Source organism: Carcharodon carcharias, chromosome 32 (genome assembly GCF_017639515.1).
Source record: "Carcharodon carcharias isolate sCarCar2 chromosome 32, sCarCar2.pri, whole genome shotgun sequence".
In the NCBI taxonomy this organism is placed as follows: Eukaryota; Metazoa; Chordata; class Chondrichthyes; order Lamniformes; family Lamnidae; genus Carcharodon; species Carcharodon carcharias.
In genome coordinates, this window is record NC_054498.1 from 4,826,486 (window position 1) to 4,844,609 (window position 18,124).

Genomic DNA, 18,124 nt, shown 5'->3' on the forward strand with positions numbered 1-18,124 from the left:
TGTGAATCGCCCACTGGTTTGTCCTGGAGTGAATCAGTGTCTGTGGAAGCTGCTGGTCTGGAGGAGAGGAAGGGAGACAATTGAACATAAAATAAGTTGTTCTGTTTAAGGAGTGTAGAAATCACTGTACAAATTGTGCTTTTCTTTCTGTCTCCAGACTAACCCCACCTACTTGGCCAAGCTGATCTTTCAGATGCCCCAGAACAAATCCACCAAGTTCATGGATTCGGTCATTTTCACACTGTATAATTACGCCTCTAACCAGAGGGAGGAATACCTGCTGCTGAAGCTCTTCAAAACCGCCTTACAGGAAGAAATTAAGTATGTCCTGTGTACACCTGCCCATCACTGCTCCTCACACCCCAATTTCAGATTGGCCATAGGGGGCTGACCCCACTCAAGGGAGCTGGATAAATATCCAGTTTGGGAATGGGATTGAGAGCTGTAGGGGTAGGTACAGACTGAGGTGTTTGACCGTTCAACACTATGCAATCTCTTTGCTACGAGGGAGTGGGGTTTACAGTCCAGGCAACAGGTCAGTGTCCAACAGTGATGTGAGGATAGAGGGACACTCTGGATTTTGTTTGACGATCTTGAGAACAGGTCGAACTTTCATCGAGAGAGCCTGTGATCGAGTGTATACATGGACTCTGTGTGTACGCGTGCCTCTGCGTAGGTGTAACCTATGTGTGGGATGTTTGGTGCCCAGCACAGCCATTCTGACCCTGACATATTCTGTACTTTCCACAGGTCAAAGGTGGATCAGCTTCACGAGATCATCACGGGAAACCCCACGGTTATTAAAATGGTGGTCAGCTTCAACCGTGGAGCACGTGGACAGAACGCTCTCCGACAGATCCTGGCGCCCGTTGTCAAGGAGATCATTGAAGAACGGTCGATGAACATCAAGACTGACCCTGTGGACATTTATAAGGCCTGGGTGAACCAAATGGAGTCTCAGACAGGAGAGGCCAGGTAAAGGAGGGCATGTAACATGCAGCAACGTGTATGACCTGTAACCTTCCTCACCTGTGGCTGCTGCACACATCTGGAGAGACTCCCCATGTTCCAGGAGTACCATTCTGTGAAGATAATGTCTCATTTACCCCCCTCTACCGACTCTGCGCCCCCACTCTAGCAGCAGAATGAGTGATGTGGGCCCGGGGTTGTGAGGGACAGCAGATGGCAGGGGAAGGAGCTCCCAGAATAAGGTTGAAGGACCATGGGGGCTAAGGAGAGATACTTTTCATCAGCTTGATCGACCATAACAGGAATGAGTGTTAACTCCATCTGCCATTGTCACACCATTCAGTACAGGGTTATAAGATATAAGGAACAGGAGCAGGAGTAGACCATTTGGCCCTTCGAGCCTGCTACACCATTCGATAAGATCACAGCTGCTCTGATTTGTAGTCTTAATTCCACTTCCCTGCCAGCCCCCCCATTACAGTTGACTCCCTTGTCAATCAAAAGTCCGTCTAACTCAGCCTTGAATATATTCAATGGCCCAGCCTCTGCTGCTCATTAGGGAAGAGAATTGCAAAGGCTAACAGATCGGTAGGGTAGCTTCCCAATTGGTGTGGGGCTGTGGTTTGTACCAATCTTTCTCACTTATTAGGTATGGTGCTGTGCCGGTTGACATTTCCATGCTCCCTGGCCTGAGGGTACATGGCACACATGTTGTCTCGTACGCTGTATCCCATGCTGATCACTAGTCCCATTGTGATCTGAAATAATGTATCAGAGGACAGGGGTTGCTGTGTCGATTGATAGGAGGGAAATACGAGGGCCACACAACACTCAGAAAGAAGGAAATGTGTGTTTATACAACAGTGTTCACATCAGCCAAGTTCCCCAAAGTACTTCACACAAAGAATTACTTCTTGAAGTAAGTAACTTTGTACAAAGGGAGCCATTCTGTGTCAGCACCAGACACCAGCGTAGTGAACAAGAACTTCCTCTGTTTCTTGATTGGTGTGAGCAGTGTTGGAACACGACCTCTTGGTCTCGAGCAGCCTCAGTTACATGTGCGCACTCGGTTCGTGCTGCGCCCACATGTGCAGTTTCTTCCACTGCTCTTGGTGTATGCTCGTTTACTAGTGCCAGTGCTGGTTTGTCCCTGCGCGTGGTGACACCAACACTTTCACTGCCTACCGCTCGGGGAGCTGTCTTTTCCATCGCTGCGCAGCTCTATCTGCACTCTCTCATTTGCCCCTTCTTCCAAGCCCTCGCTGCCCCTCTCACAAGCTGCAGCCCCTATTTTCCTTTCATTTACAGACACTCCCTGTGCGTTCCCAGCACTTGCTGTTATTCCTGGAGTTTGCCACTTTCCAGCCTGGGTGAACCCAGGAACCACCCCACCCGCAGAACCCCACTCTGTTTCTTGGATAAGTTTGGTGAATGCAGCTGCCTAGGACTTGCTGGCTTTGACGTCAGAGGCTGTGTAACTACAAGTGTCCCCTGTAGTTTTGGCATCACTAAACTCAGCCATGTTAGAAAAACTGAGAAGTCTCTGCTCCTCCTCAAGTAATGTTTAACACCCACGTGTTAGTGTGGCTCGTTGGGCAGCACTGTCACCTCTGAGTCAGAAGATTGTGGCTTTGAACCCCACTTCAGAGATTTGAGCACTAAATCCAGGCTGACACTCCAGTGCAGTGCTGAGGGAATGCTGCTCTGTCAGAGGTGGCATCTTTCAGATGAGATGTTAAATCGGGACCCCATCTGTTCTCTCAGGTGGATGTGAAAGATTCCATGGCATTATTTTGAAGAAGAACAGGGGAGTTATCCCTGGTGGTAAAAGCAAAAAACTGCGGATGCTGGAAATCCAAAACAAAAACAAAAATACCTGGAAAAACTCAGCAGGTCTGACAGCATCTGCGGAGAGGAACACAGTTAACGTTTCGAGTCCGTATGACTCTTCAACAGAACAGTTAACTGTGTTCCTCTCCGCAGATGCTGTCAGACCTGCTGAGTTTTTCCAGTTATCCCTGGTGTCCTGGACAATATTTATTCCTCAATCAACATCACAAAACAGGTTATCTGGTCATTATCATGTTGCTGTTTGTGAGAGCTTGCTGTGTGTAAATTAGCTGCTGTGTTTCCTACATTGCAACAGTGACTACACTTCAAAGTGTACTTTATTGGCTGTAAACCATCTTGGGATGTCCTGAGGTCATGAAAGGTACTGTAGAAATGCAAGTCCTTTCTTTACCAGAACAAGAAGACATATGTCTCACATGAAGTCCCATCTAAGACTGGCCCCTTCAATTCAGGATTCTCTGAGACAGCTCAGACACTGGCCTGAAACCCTGCAGTGGACACTAAGAACAAAACTCACAACGCCAAGAATGATAACAACTTGGCCAGGCTAAATGATGGTGATTTCCGGGAACCTACTCTGGGTTTTATGCCCATTTCAACAGCAAAGAAATGGCAGAAATGCTGGAGGGTTCATGTTTTCCCAAGCGGATTTATGTTACTGAGTGTAGGTAATGAGCACCCCTCTGATCATCTGACTAATATTTGATGTGTCCGCATTTCTATTTTCAGTAAGCTCCCGTACGATGTAACACCAGACCAGGCACTGAGTCATGAAGAGGTCAAACTGAGACTTGATACGTCCATCAAGAACATGAGGGCTATCACTGAAAAATTCCTGTCAGCCATCGTTACATCGGTGGACAAAATTCCGTAAGTGCTTGTGTCCCACATCCCCGTGTACACCCTCCCCTGTCACTGACTCTACCCTTTAATCCCCTCCCATATCTCCATGTACACTCTCCCCTATCACTGACTCTACCCACCCATTTAATCCCCTCCCACAGCCCCATGTTCACCCTCCCCTATCACTGACTCTACCCACCCATTTAATCCCCTCCCACAGCCCCATGTACACTCTCCCCTATCACTGACTCTACCCACCCATTTAATCCCCTCCCTCATCCCCATGTACACTCTCCCCCTATCACTGACTCTACCCACCCATTTAATCCCCTCCCACAGCCCCATGTACACTCTCCCCTATCACTGACTCTACCCACCCATTTAATCCCCTCCCACAGCCCCATGTACACTCTCCCCTATCACTGACTCTACCCACCCATTTAATCCCCTCCCACAGCCCCATGTACACTCTCCCCTATCACTGACTCTACCCACCCATTTAACCCCCTCCCACATCCCCGTGTTCACCTTCCCCTGTCACTGACTCTACCCTTTAATCCCCTCCCACAGCCCCATGTACACTCTCTCCTGTCACTGACTCTACCCACCCATTTAATCCCCTCCCACAGCCCCATGTACACCCTCCCCTGTCACTGACTCTACCCTTTAATCCCCTCCCACAGCCCCGTGTACACTCTCCCCTATCACTGACTCTACCCACCCATTTAATCCCCTCCCACAGCCCCATGTACACTCTCCCCTATCACTGACTCTACCCACCCATTTAATCCCCTCCCACAGCCCCATGTACACTCTCCCCCATCACTGACTCTACCCACCCATTTAATCCCCTCCCACAGCCCCATGTACACTCTCCCCTATCACTGACTCTACCCACCCATTTAATCCCCTCCCACAGCCCCATGTACACTCTCCCCTATCACTGACTCTACCCACCCATTCACTCCCCTCCCACGTCCCCGTGTTCACCCTCCCCTATCACTGACTCTATCCTTTAATCCCCTCCCACATCTCCATGTACACTCTCCCCTATCACTGACTCTACCCACCCATTCACTCCCCTCCCACGTCCCCGTGTTCACCCTCCCCTATCACTGACTCTATCCTTTAATCCCCTCCCACATCTCCATGTACACTCTCCCCATCACTGACTCTACCCTTTAATCCCCTCCCACAGCCCCATGTACACTCTCCCCTATCACTGACTCTACCCACCCATTCACTCCCCTCCCACAGCCCCATGTACACTCTCCCCTATCACTGACTCTATCCTTTAATCCCCTCCCACATCTCCATGTACACCCTCCCCTATCACTGACTCTACCCACCCATTTAACCCCCTCCCACAGCCCCATGTACACTCTCCCCTATCACTGACTCTACCCACCCATTTAATCCCCTCCCACAGCCCCATGTACACTCTCCCCTATCACTGACTCTACCCACCCATTTAATCACCTCCTACAGCCCCATATACACTCTCCCCTATGTCAAAACCACCAATTTATACTTGATAGGATGTCTTCCCCCATCCCTGTTGAAGTCTCCCCTACTCGAGTGAAGCATTTCTCTGCTGTTTCCAGCCTAAGTGATTTTGTCGCAGGGATTGTTCACTGCCTTGATCCTGATACGCTGTAGGAAATGCACCCAAATGAACCCAATGCCCTTTTAATATTCTGACATGTATATTTCTTGTGTTTGAATAATAATCAGCAGTCTTTCATGCAGCTCAGAGTGCCTCTCGAAACACACAACTCAAGATAGCAGCAATCTGTGACTGCTACTGCTAGAAGGACAAGGGCAGCAGATAGATGGGAACACCACCACTTTTAAGTTCCCCTCCAAGTCACTCACCGTCCTGACTTGGAAATATATCACCGTTCTTTCACTGTGGCTGGGTCAAAGTCCTGGAACTCCCTCCCTAACAGCACTGTGGGTGTACCTACACCACATGGACTGCAGCAGTTCAAAAAGTGGCTCATCACCACCTTCTCAAGGGCAATTAGGGATGGGTAATAAATGCTGGCCCAGCCAGCGAAGCCCACATCCCCATAAAAGACTTGGCGGGGGTGGGGCGGGGGGGGACTGGAAATATTCTGCATGTTTACCATAGTTCCAGTGGATGGAGCATGAAGATTTCTCACACACTGACTCTCGGCTGGACTCCTGGCACCGTATCGGACACTGGCTGCCCCATAGTTAGAGCTGTCGTCACAGTGTGACTTACCCAGCTCCATCTTCTCTCTTCATTCACCAGTTTCTCTGCCTCACCCTTTCAGGTATGGGATGAGGCTCATTGCTAAAGTGTTGAAGGATTCCCTGCACGAGAAGTTTCCAGACGCCACGGATGATGAGCTTATTAAGGTAGGTGTCAGCTCAGGTTAGGCAGGCATGAGGGAAGGGGTGGCCATGTGGTATTGTCACCAGACTAGTGTTTCAGAGACCCGGGGTAATATTCTGGGGACCCGGGTTCGATTGCACCACGGCAGATGGAAATCTGGAATTAAATGACTACGAAATCATTGTTGTAAAAACCCATCTGGTTCACTAATGTCCTTTAGGGAAGGAAATCTGCTGTCCTTACCTGCCCTACAAGTAACCCTAACTCACAGCAATGTGGTTGACTCTTAAATCCCCTCTAAACAAGGGCAACTAGGGATGGCCAGTAAATGTTGGCCTAGCCAGCGACACCTACATCCCATGAAAAAAAATAACAAAAGTGCCTTTTCTGTTGGATCCTCTTTGGAAATGGCGCTGCTACATTGAATCCCTGCTTATATGTTCATTTCTGCTGTTAGTCGACCCCCACAAGCCATTCAGGCAGGATTTAACGGGTTTATTATTATATGTGACTGAGCTACATTCAGGAAAACTCCAGGCTGGATCCCACATCTGTGCTGCATAACCTGATTTTGGCTGGTGTGTAACATGTCCGGAGTAACTGCATTCAGTTCTGGGCACCACACCTCAGGAAGGTTATGTTGACCTTGGCAGGAGTGCAGAGCAGATTCATTAGAATAATATTGGAACTAAAGAGGTTAAGTTACAAGAACAGGTTGCTTAGACCAGGCTTGCATCCCCTTGAGTTTTGAAGATAGTGGGGTGATCTAACTGAGGTCTTTAAAATGATGAAGGGGTTTGTTAGGGTAGATAGAGAGAAATTGTTTCTTCTGGTGGAGAGAGCTTAACGTTCAAACTGGAGTCAAACTGTTCAGGGGTAATGTCAGGAAGCAATTCTTCACACAAAGGGGAATGGAAATCTGGATGTGAGTGTTTGTGGGGCCACTTGGAGCTTTCATGAGTGAGATTGATGGATTTATCAGGGATATGGATCCAAGGCATTTAAATGGAGTTTAGGGGTAGTTCGGCCATGATCTCATTCAATGGTGGAATAGGTTTGAAGAGCTGAATGACCTCCTTCTGTTCCTAAGAGAAGCTACTATTGACCTTAATGCTCCTTGGCTAGGGTTCCTGCTCCTGAGTGGCTACTGAATTGTCTCTGAAATGAAAATTGTGGGAGGAGCATTGTCAGGTGTGGAATAAAAAGTACTCTGATATGATGCTTACCACAGTTGACTGACCCATCAGCGCACGCTGTCTTAGTTCACACATGAACAGTCATTGCATGAGCTACCAGAGGGCAGGTGATAACAATAGCCCAGAATAAACTTGCACCCATCTGGAGAGGGGAGAGGGAAAGTCAAAATGACTACAATGACTGTAGAATGATTCTGGATGTGTTTTTGGGGCAATGGGATGTTTGGACAACTCTTTCAAAGAGCCAGCATGGACCCGACAGGCCAAATGGCCTCCTGCATGTATGATTTTAAACTCCGATTGACCCTTAAATTGATATAAACCTGTTGACAGGAGCTCCTTCCTTGCTTCCGGCTGTTGTCGACTTGGAATAGAACAGAATTATCGCTACATGTCAATGGGCCTTGCAAATGGCCACCCCCACCCCCATCGACTTTGGGGCCCAGTTACCGAGGCCCAAAGTCTAATCTCGCATCGTGAAGTAAATCTGATATTTTTCCGACCTTCAGTAACTTCAATCCTGCTTCTCTTCTCTCTTCTGTTTTAAGGCTTTTGATTTCTCCTCTTTCTGCCTTCTTCGAACTGAGCTTCATGAATATTTCCAGGTAGCCGGGGAATGAAAATGCTTCCTTTCCTACCAGCAGAGGCCTGGTTTCTAACGCTGCTTTCTCCTGAGGTGAATCTGTGTGTGACTGGCATTTGTCCTGAAGCTACCTGTGCGCGTATACTATTTTTTTCTCCCCTCCACTGTGTCTCCCCTCACCACCTCCCCTCGTGCCCTCTGTTGCACACCCTCACCTCCAACCCCATGCACCTACCACTGATAGCTCACACCTACTTTCACCATGTACCGATTATTCCAATGTGTATAAAACTCCCCAGAAGTTCTGGGAGGGGTGGGGGGATCCCCATTCTTTCCAGCTTTTTTTTTTTTGTTGTTGTTCTGAATGGTGTTTTGGCGATTTCAGATTATCGGGAACCTCCTGTACTATCGTTACATGAACCCCGCCATCGTGGCTCCCGATGCTTTCGACATCATCGACATCTCTGCTGGAGGTGGAGGTCTGACCACAGATCAGAGGAGGAACCTGGGTTCCATCGCCAAGGTCTTGCAGCACGCAGCCTCCAGCAAGATGTTTGACAAGGAGAACTGCCACCTTGGCTCAGTGAACGATTACCTCTCTCAGGCTCACATGAAGTTCAGGTAAATCGCTGTCTCTCGCTGCGCTTTTTGTCTTTAACAATGTCCTCTCCTTCCCACCCCTGAAGGCTCCAGTGCAGCCACAAGGCAAACCCCACCCAACCCTCAATCAGTCCCTCGCCCAATGCCCCAATCTTCCCTCGCGATGACCAATTTACCATCTGGACGTTGGCCGGGACTGGCACAGGCAGGACCAGGAAATTCGGAGAGCAGCCAAAAGTCCATTGACTTTGAGCAGCAGAAGCGGGAAATCCCGTCCATCGTGTTTGCTGCGATTTAGCAGACCTTTACAGCGATACAACAGGGTGTACCACAAGCCTCCTTCTATAGCATCTTCAAAATCTGTGACCTCCGCCACCTAGAAGAAATGGGGGAGGCGGTGCTGTATTGGTCATGGACTATTAATCCAGAGGCCCGGGCTAATGCTCTAGGGACACAAGCTCAAATCCTATCACTGCAGCTGGTGTAATGTTAAACTCAGTTGATTAATAAATCTGAAATTTGAAAGCTAGCCTTAGTAATGGTGACCGTGAAACTACCATCGACTGTTGTAAAAACCCACCTACTTCACCAATGCCCTTTAGGGAGGGAAATCTGCCATCCTTACCTGGTCTGGGCCTACATGTGACTCCAGACCCACAGCGATGTGGTTGACTCTTAACCACCCCCCCCTCCTCTGAAATGGCAGAGCAAGTCATTCAGCTCAAGGGCAGGTTAGGGATGGGCAACAAATGCTGGCCTTGCCAGTGATGCCCACGTTTTATGAAACATTAAACTTTTTTTAAAAAAGAGTAAGGCCAGCAGACACATGGGGAACACCACCACCTGCAAGCTCTGCTTCAAGCCACTCACTGTCCTGACTTGGAAATATATCGGCCGTTCCTTCACTGTCGCTGGGTCAAAATCCTGGAACTCCCTCCCTAACAGCGCTGTGGGTGTACCTACACCACATGGACTGCAGCGGTTCAAGGAAGCAGCTCACCACCACCACCTCATCAAGGGCAGTTAAGGATGGGCACTAAATGCTGGCCCAGCCAGCGATGCCCACATCCTGTAAATGAGTAAGAATAAAACACGTGTTTATATATATCGACTTTAATGTAGTAAAACCCAAGGCACTTCACAGGAATGTAAATTAGACACTGAATCGCAGAAGTAGATATTGAGGCAAGTGCCCAAAGGTTTGGTTAAAGAGGTAAAGGGGTGAGTTTTAAAGCAAGAGAGAAAGGTGGAGAGGTTTAGGGACAGAATTTCAGGGCATAGGCTGCTGAGGGCAGGGCTACCAATGGTGAAGCAATGATAAAATTCTGGATTTCTCTCACTTTCACTTTCAATCCTTCTCGCCCCTTCTCTTTTTTTGTTTCCCCCCTCACTCTCTTTGCTCCCGCCACTCCATCCAACTCACTCACCCTCCCACCCACTCATTGTCCCTGCATCCCACTCTCCCTCCTACCCCCTTGCACTCTCCCTCCTGCACCCTCCCTCCCTCTCCCCCCACAACCTCTCTCCCTCCCTCTTTCCCCCCCCCACCCTCTCTCCCTCCTGCACTCTCCTCTTTCCCACCCCCCATCACTATCTTTCCAGACGGTTCTTCCAGGCTGCGTGTGAGGTTCCAGAGCTTGAGGACCGGTTTAACGTTGACGAATACTCCGACCTGGTGACCCTGACGAAGCCAGTGATCTACATCTCCATCGGCGAGATCATCAACACTCACACGGTGAGTTCACGCTGCTGGATCTGCAGCTGCCTCCTGCTGAAACTGAGGAAGCGGGGTTGCTAGAGGCAGAATCTGTTGCGATACATGTTCCAGGTCCCTAGAAGCAACAGTTCAGCATCGCTTCCATGACCCTTGACTGTGACAAAACTGCCTGAACAACTCCTACATATTGGGCTGTAACTTCCGAGCTCAGGGCAGTGTATCTGAGTTTGGGGGGTGGGGGGGGGTGGGGATACCAGAGATGTGCTGGGACACCCACCCTGGAAGTCCCCAGGCAAGGATTGCACAGCAATTGTCCAAGAAGTTGTAGTTTCCTCTGGGCAGTTGCCCTGCACTGGAACAAAAACAAAAATGTGAGTTAAATTGCAAACTTCAGACGGTTCCGAGTGTCATACAGCAAGTTACCCAAAAACAGAATTAAAAACACTGACGCTCCCAACCCAGGCCCAACCCAACTCCCCCCCACCGCCCCCCCATCACCACCACCCCCTGGCCCCCACACAGACCCAACAAACTCCCACCCCTCCAGGTCCGATCCAGCTCTTTCCCTCCCACCCACCACCACCCCTCTGGCCCCAGACCCAACCCAACCCGGCAACTCCCTCCACCCGCCAGGCCCAACCCGAGTGCCCACCCACACCACCCCCCAACCAAATCATACCCACTAACCTTTATACACACCTTCTCCCTGGCTTTTAAACTCACCTTATTTAGGCAGCTAGCACTGTTTTAAAAAAAAAAAGGGGGGGCTGCTTGGATAACCTGGCTTCGACTGAGCACTCTCGATGGTAGGCCCCTGAGCGCTCTCGATGGTAGGCCCCTGAGCGCTCTCGATGGTAGGCCCCTGAGCGCTCTCGATGGTAGGCCCCAGGATAAAGCTGCACTACACAGATCTCGCTCAGCTTGAGTCAGAAGGTTGGGCAAGATAGAACTGCCTGGATTTCGAGGTAAGTACCTACGAGCAGAGTGGCAATCTGACTTGATTGTTACGGGCCGTGGTTATTCCAAACAGGGATTATATGTCTACAAAGTAATTATTGCAGCTGTTCCCTGGGTGTGGTGGTGTTGACAATTTATTGCATGGTTCCAGTTATGATTTCTTAGCTGTAGCTGTATTTTTATAAAAAACAAACCTTTGGTTTCCGAAATTAACCACATCAAAGTGAGACTTGCATTTGTATAGCACCTCTTACAGCCTCAAGACATCCCAAAGCACGTCATTACTTTTTGAAGTGTAGTCACTGTTGTAATGTAGGAAACCTGGCAGCCAATTTGCGCACAGCAAGCTCCCACAAACAATAACGTGACCATGATCAGATCATCTGGTTGCTTTTTTTTGTGATGTTGCCTAGGCGATAAATATTGATCTCGGAAACTGGGGCGAACTCCCCTGTTCTTCAAAATAGTGCGGTGGGATCTCTTGCCTCCACCTGAAAGAACAGACAGGGCCTCAGTTTATCATCTCACCTGGAAGAGGGAACATCCAACAGTACTTGTAGTGCCAGGCAGAGTGTAAATCAGGAGCTTAGAGGTGCTCCCGCTCCTGTTTCAGATGACGGTGCAGCATCCCTCGGTACTGACCCTCCGACAGTGCGGCGCTCCCTCGGTACTGCACCGGAGTGTCGCCCTGGATTTCGTGCTCAAGTCTCTGGAGTGAGTCTCGAACACGTGACCATCTAACACGAGTGAGAGTGCTGCCTACTGAGCCAGGTACCTGTAACGAGTGCACCCACAGGTAGAGAATCCTGTGTTTGGCCGAGTTTGCTTCCTGTTCCTCCATCTCCGCCTTGTGTGATATTTTGGGTGTTCGTTCAATCTATCTGGTTGCTTTCTCTCAAATCGTAGCTTTTCCTGGATCACCAAGATGCCATCGCTCCGGAGCACAACGACCCCATTCATGAGCTGCTGGAGGACCTTGGCGAGGTGCCCACCATCGAGTCTCTGATAGGCAAGTACCAGTTTTCGTTACTGGACCCCTCCTCCACTTATCCCACCTCATCCGCTTCCAGCTTTGCTCAGACAGGACAAAGGAGTCAGGAGGAGCCAACCCCTTGACCATTTGGTGGCTGGGGGGGCGGGGGGTGTGTGTGTGTGGGTGTGTGGACCGGAACACCCCACCCTGGCCAGTATTGGCTCCTCCCTGCAGTGTCCTGAGCAGCCTCAATCACGCACAAGCCATTGTGATCCGGTCAGGATTCCAGGGTCCATGCTGACCGTCTGGGGTTAGTGGGCTGGAATTTCCACCGTTATTCATTGGGCCCTGTCGCCCTGTGCTGTGAGTTTGCTGCAGTGAAGCCTTTCCCTTCAGACCCCACCACAAACCCTGTTCACTAGCCATCGACTCCTTGGCATCAAGCAGGATCCTGCACTGGGCTTCTGACTCCATATCCTGTCAACCTCCAGCGCCTCAACATTCTCTGCTTCTGTCTCTGACTCTGCCTCAACTCATCCGCCCATTGGCTGCCGGGGCCCTAAGCTCCTCCACCTTTCTCCTGAAAACCCACCTCCTCTGACTAAGCTCTTCGATCACCTTTCTCCCCCACCCACCCCCCCCCCATATCTCCTTACTCAGCTCCGGTGCTCGATACTCCTCCCTGTGAAGCACCGTTTTACTATTTAAAGATGCTGCGTCGATGTGGTATGCTGAGCTAACTCGTCGAGCTCTTCCCTCCCACAGGTGAAGGAGGGGTGCATGACCCAAACAAGGAGCAGCTGGCCAAGACGGAAGTGTCCCTCACCCTCACCAACAAATTCGATGTACCTGGAGGAGAGAATGAGGAGATGAATGCCCGCACTCTGCTTTTGAAGTAAGCTGATCGCTTGGGGCGGGCGGAGAAGTTTAAACACTTTTTTATTTATTTTTTTAAACCCTTTCATTTATATAGCGCCTTTCACAGCCAATGAAATACTTCTTGAAGTATGGTCACTGTTGTACTGTAGGTGTCATTGCAATCTGTCGATCTGTCTGTCCCTGGGTTCTAAATTAGCAGTCTGCGGAGATTGTAACGTTTAAGGTGTAGGATGTTCCAATGCTTGTTACGTTGGTTCCAGCCCAGTAACAAGGGTGGGACCCTCTGGGAGTGTTTTGATAGGTCACCAGAACAGTTCAAGGGTCAGGAAACAACTCTCCTTGAAGCCGTCAGTTTTGGCGAGTCTGCCAGACAACAAGTGTCACAAAGACAAAAGAGACAGAAATAGGTCCCGGTTAAGTTAAAAGGTTAGAGAAAGGGCTGCAGGGAGCAGACTTTAAGTAAAGAAAGCCACTGGGGCAAAGGTACCCCTTTGGAGCAGTGGTGTTCTGTTTGGCATGGCCAAAGGTCTGGAAGTGTGCTTATAAGCTAGTGTTTGAGTGTACTCGGGGAATCCAGGGAGAAGGAATCTCGGAAGGGGAGATTGAAGCCCTGTGAGAGGGACCTTTTTTGATTTAGCTGCCTTTTATCAAACGCAAAATCGAGTCTACTGTAACCAAAATATCACTGAACATGGGAGTAACTTTTGGAAGAAATTCCAAGGAGAGATCTTCGAAGGTGAAGCTGGGAATCCCTGTGAAAGAGTTTCAACGAGATTGTTTGACTTGATGTTTACTGATGTCTGGCTGGGTTCTTGAGAAATCCATAGACTGTCTTGGTTGCACCTGTCATTTAATCTCTAGTGTGGTGTGCGTGACCACAGTTCATCTGTTAATTCACACGTACTTCATACTTGCCCTGAATGTTGGAGTATAAGATACATATTGTAAATTGTTTTATCTTTCTGAAGTTGTTTGGTAAAGTTTGTTTCTGTTTGTTCAAAACCTGTGGAACCTTGTGGTTTTATTCCGAAAGCAGGTGTCTTGAATCTCAACCTTTCACCTACTTTAAACAAAACGTTAGTGGTCCCTAAACAGATCTCTCCCACCACCCCCACATCCTGGGGTCAGGATTGTAACATAGGGAACATGTCAGCCAGTTTGTGCATAAGAAGATCCCAGAAACAGCAATGTGAGCGTGACCAGATAATCTGATTATCAGTGACGTTGGTTGGGGAATAAATGTTGGCCAGGAATAACTCACCAGCTAGGGATCTTCCACATCCACCTGAGCAGCAGATTAAAAACAGCACCTCCAACAGTGCAGCACTCCTTCAGTACTGCACCTACAAGGTCTCTGCACTCCTTCAAATCTGGCCTCTTGCACCTCCCTGATTTTAATCACTTCAAAATTGGCAGCTGTGACTTCAACTGCCTGGGCGCTAAGTTCTAGAAATCCCCCCACTAAACCTGTCTACTTCTCTCTCCTCTAAGACGCTCCTCAAAACCAGCCTCTGTGCCCAAGTTATTGGTTAGACCTGTCCCTAATGTGCCCTGTGGCTCAGTGTTTGATTGCACGACTGTAAAGCATCTGGGGATGTTTCTACTGCGTTAAAAGCACAATATAAATGCAAATTGTTGTATATCGGGCGTAGCAAGCCAGCCTGATAAGTGACCCCATTCTCTGTCTCCTTCTATCCCAGCACAAAGCGTCTGATTGTCGATGTGATCCGATTCCAACCAGGCGAGACTTTGACTGAGATCCTCGAGACCCCGGCCTCTGCAGAGCAGGTGAGTAACGAATCTTGCAGGAGATTCCAAGGCTGCGTTTGCTCGCTAACGACTTGTCGGGGGGGTGGGGGTGGGGTGGGGTCAATGGCCGAATGGCCTCCTCCTGTTCCTATCCAGTGGGCTCGAGGAGATGGATGGCACCCTCCTGTTTCAGTGACTACAGAGCTAACTGAGGAATGCTGTGTGCTAACTGTGAGAGTGTAAGCGTCCTGCTTTGAGAAACAGTTTGAAGGCTTCTGGGTGCAGAAGTCACCCTTGAGTGTTTCAGGGGGTTCACACCTTGACGTTGCCTGTTTTTCCCCAGGACACTGATCACCAGCGGGCCATGCAGAGGAGAGCAATAAGAGATGCCAAAACTCCCGAGAAGATGAAACGGAACCAGATTCAGTCAGAGGAAAACCAGATGTCGCTGAAGGAGAAGAAGGAGAAGATCGAGCAGAACCTGAAAAAACTGGCGACTCTGGGAAAAGTGAACCCTCAGAATAAGTACCAGGACCTGATCAACGACATTGCCAAGGTAACACCCCGACCCCAGCCCCCCCACCCCCCCACCCAGCCTCAAAAAGAGCTGCTGGTTCACTTTGGGTCTCGTGGGCACCAAACAGCCTCACTCCCGTTTCGGTGTGAGCTGAGTCAGTGCATGTTGACGAGATATTCAACTCAGGGTGGCCTCACAGAGCAGTCTTAACCCAATAACTGCACCGCACCCCCACCCCGACGCACAGAAGGGACTTGCATTTATATAGCGCCTCAAACAACCTCAGACTGGCCAGAAAGCACCTCACAGCTAATGAAGTACTTGTGGTCACGGCCCTGATGCAGGAAACGGGGCGACCATTTTGCACACAGCAAGATCCCACCAACAGCAATGTGGCAATGGCCAATTACCCTGATTTCTGTGATGTTGGTTGAGGGACAAATATTCGCTCAGGACACCAGGGAGAAGTCCCCTGCTCCTCTTCAATAAAACACTATGGGGTTTTACACATCCGCCTGAGAGAGGGGCAGACAGGGGCCTTGGTTTCACCTCCCGTCCAAAAGGTGGCACCTCCAACAATGCTGCACTTCCTCAGTACCGCAATAGATGTGTCAGCCTGGATTTTGTGCTCAAGTTTCTGGCGTTTGTCTTGAACTTGACTCAAGAGTTGAGAGTGCTCCCCACAACCTTCGCAATTCTTGCGTATGAAGAACAGTCCCAAGATGATTAAAGCCGAGGAAGACCCACCTTATTTCACCCAGCCAGAAAGAATCCCCAGTCTTCCGGCCACAGCGCCCAGTTTGTTTCCTTGATTGCTGACCCAGCTCAGAATAGCAGCCTCACCCTGGCTCAGCCTGTGAGCGCGCCATTTCATTGTGACCTGGCGTTGTCACTTTAAGCAGTTCTCGGTTGCACCACTAGATGGTGGTAGAATGCTGTGTGATGTGGGGATCAGACGAATCAGTCTCTCATTCAGGATGTTGTCAGTCTCCATTTGCGTGGAATGTACCGCACAGAATCGAGCCATTTGGTCCACTTGGTTCATGCTGGTGTTTATGCTCCACACAAACCTCCTCCCACCCCTCTCCATCTCACCATTTCCTTCTGTTCCTTTCTCCCTCGTGTGTTTATCCAGCTTCCCCTTAAATTTGCCTGTATTTACATTTCAACACGAAGGAGCTTTTATCAATGCATTTTTGCCCCTTGATTTCCCCCATTTCACTCTCCCTTCCACCACCACCCCCCACCCCCCCCCCACCCAAAAAAAACCCAAAGACTGTACTGGGTGAACTCAGCACAGACCTGCGCTTCAACTATGGTCAGCATGGCTTAACAGTGCATTTACCCACTCAATCAGTGGGGGCTTTATCATCACCTTCAGTAAATATTGGGTACAGTAGCGTGGCGTTTGTGCCACCAGATGAGTAATCCAGAGATCAAATCCCACCACGGGCAGTCTGAGAATTTTGATTGAATTTTTAAAAATAAAATGCTGACAGCAGTAAAAGTGACCATGTAAGGTCTTAGGTTGTCATACCCAACTGGGTTCATCGGTTTGAAGCAGGCTCGAAGGGCTGAATGGCCTACTCCTGCTCCTATTTTCTATGTTTCATCAGTGTCAGCCATGTTCAAGTCTCAGTCCAGAGTTTGAGCACAAAAATCTAGGCTGACATTCCCCGGTGCAGCACCAAGGGAGTGCTGCACCGTCAGGGGCATTGCCTTTTGGATGAGGTGTTGAACCAAGGCCCCTTCTGCCTGCTAGGGTGGATGTTAAAAGTCCCACTGCGCGATTTTGATATAGAACAGGAGGGGGAGTTATCTCCAGTAGCCTGGCCAGTACTTTTCCCTCAACCAACATCACAACAAACACACTGTCCGGTCATTATCACATCGCTGTTGGTGGGATCTTGATGTGTGCAAATTGGCTGCTGCGTCTCCTACATAACAAACCGTGACTCCACTTCAAAAAAAAAAGTACTTCACTGGCTGCAGAGCACTTTGGGATGTCTGGTTATTGTGAAAAATGCTTTATAAATGCAAGTCTTTTTTTCTTCATTAATGTCCTTGAGGGTAGAAAAGCCATCCCCCTTACCCAGTCTGGGCCTGAATGTGACTCCAGTACCACATCAATGCGATTGACTCTTAACTGCCCTCTGATGTGGCGTACTAAGCCACTTAGTTGTAGCAATTAGGGATAGGCAATAAATGCCGGCCTTGCTATTGATACCCACGTCCCAAGGATGTGTTTAAAAATACTTTGTAATGCAGACAGAGGGGCTGGTTTTATTTTAAATCTGTCTTAGTGGCTGTTTTGGGCCGCTGAGAGTTATGTGCATGAGTGAGGAACGATGACGCTGTGCGGTTTGAGAATAAGATCCTCGCAGCAACTTAGACTCCACACACACACACACACACACACACACACACACACACACACACTAGCTGCTTCTTTACAACGGCCTCGTGACTGTAGTGTGTTCAGTCCCAGGGCCCTGTGCCAAACTCTCATCTCCTCAGGGACAGCCAACTTGTGTAACCAGCGTTAAGAAACAGCTTCCTCTCAGCACTGCCCTGCCCCCCCCCGCAGCCCAACCACATCCAATTTGAATACAATCAGCTTCCTGGATGCTTTTAAATAAATGAAAACTTATTTATTTTAAGGTTGCATCTGATCACCACCTCAGCAGGAGCCCCCCCCCCACTCCACCACCTCCTCGCTTTTGCTGAAATCAATAATCGGAATGTATGGACTGAGATGAGAAAGACCAGGTTCTGACACAAGGTCATTGACCTCAAATGTTAATTCTGCTTCTCCCGGCCACAGAAGCTGCCAGACCTACAGAATGTTTCCAGCATTTTCTGCTCCTATTTTACATTATATGAAAGCAATGGGGCTGAGTTTGGGTTTCCTCCTTTCTTCTACCACCC

At 49.3% G+C, this 18,124-nt stretch overlaps 1 protein-coding gene across 2 annotated transcripts in view; it reads left to right on the forward strand.

Annotated features, from left to right (window-relative positions):
* The window catches only part of iqgap1 (IQ motif containing GTPase activating protein 1), a 122,925-nt gene that overhangs the window by 95,866 nt on the left and 8,935 nt on the right, over positions 1 to 18,124 (forward strand). For both annotated transcript variants that reach the window (XM_041178356.1, XM_041178355.1), the window contains exons 25-34: positions 158 to 321; positions 751 to 975; positions 3,550 to 3,690; positions 5,964 to 6,048; positions 8,190 to 8,425; positions 10,007 to 10,139; positions 11,985 to 12,087; positions 12,817 to 12,946; positions 14,631 to 14,718; positions 15,023 to 15,235. In XM_041178356.1, the coding sequence (XP_041034290.1) occupies positions 158 to 321; positions 751 to 975; positions 3,550 to 3,690; positions 5,964 to 6,048; positions 8,190 to 8,425; positions 10,007 to 10,139; positions 11,985 to 12,087; positions 12,817 to 12,946; positions 14,631 to 14,718; positions 15,023 to 15,235 (1,518 nt within the window). The remainder of the gene's footprint in view (positions 1 to 157; positions 322 to 750; positions 976 to 3,549; positions 3,691 to 5,963; positions 6,049 to 8,189; positions 8,426 to 10,006; positions 10,140 to 11,984; positions 12,088 to 12,816; positions 12,947 to 14,630; positions 14,719 to 15,022; positions 15,236 to 18,124) is intronic.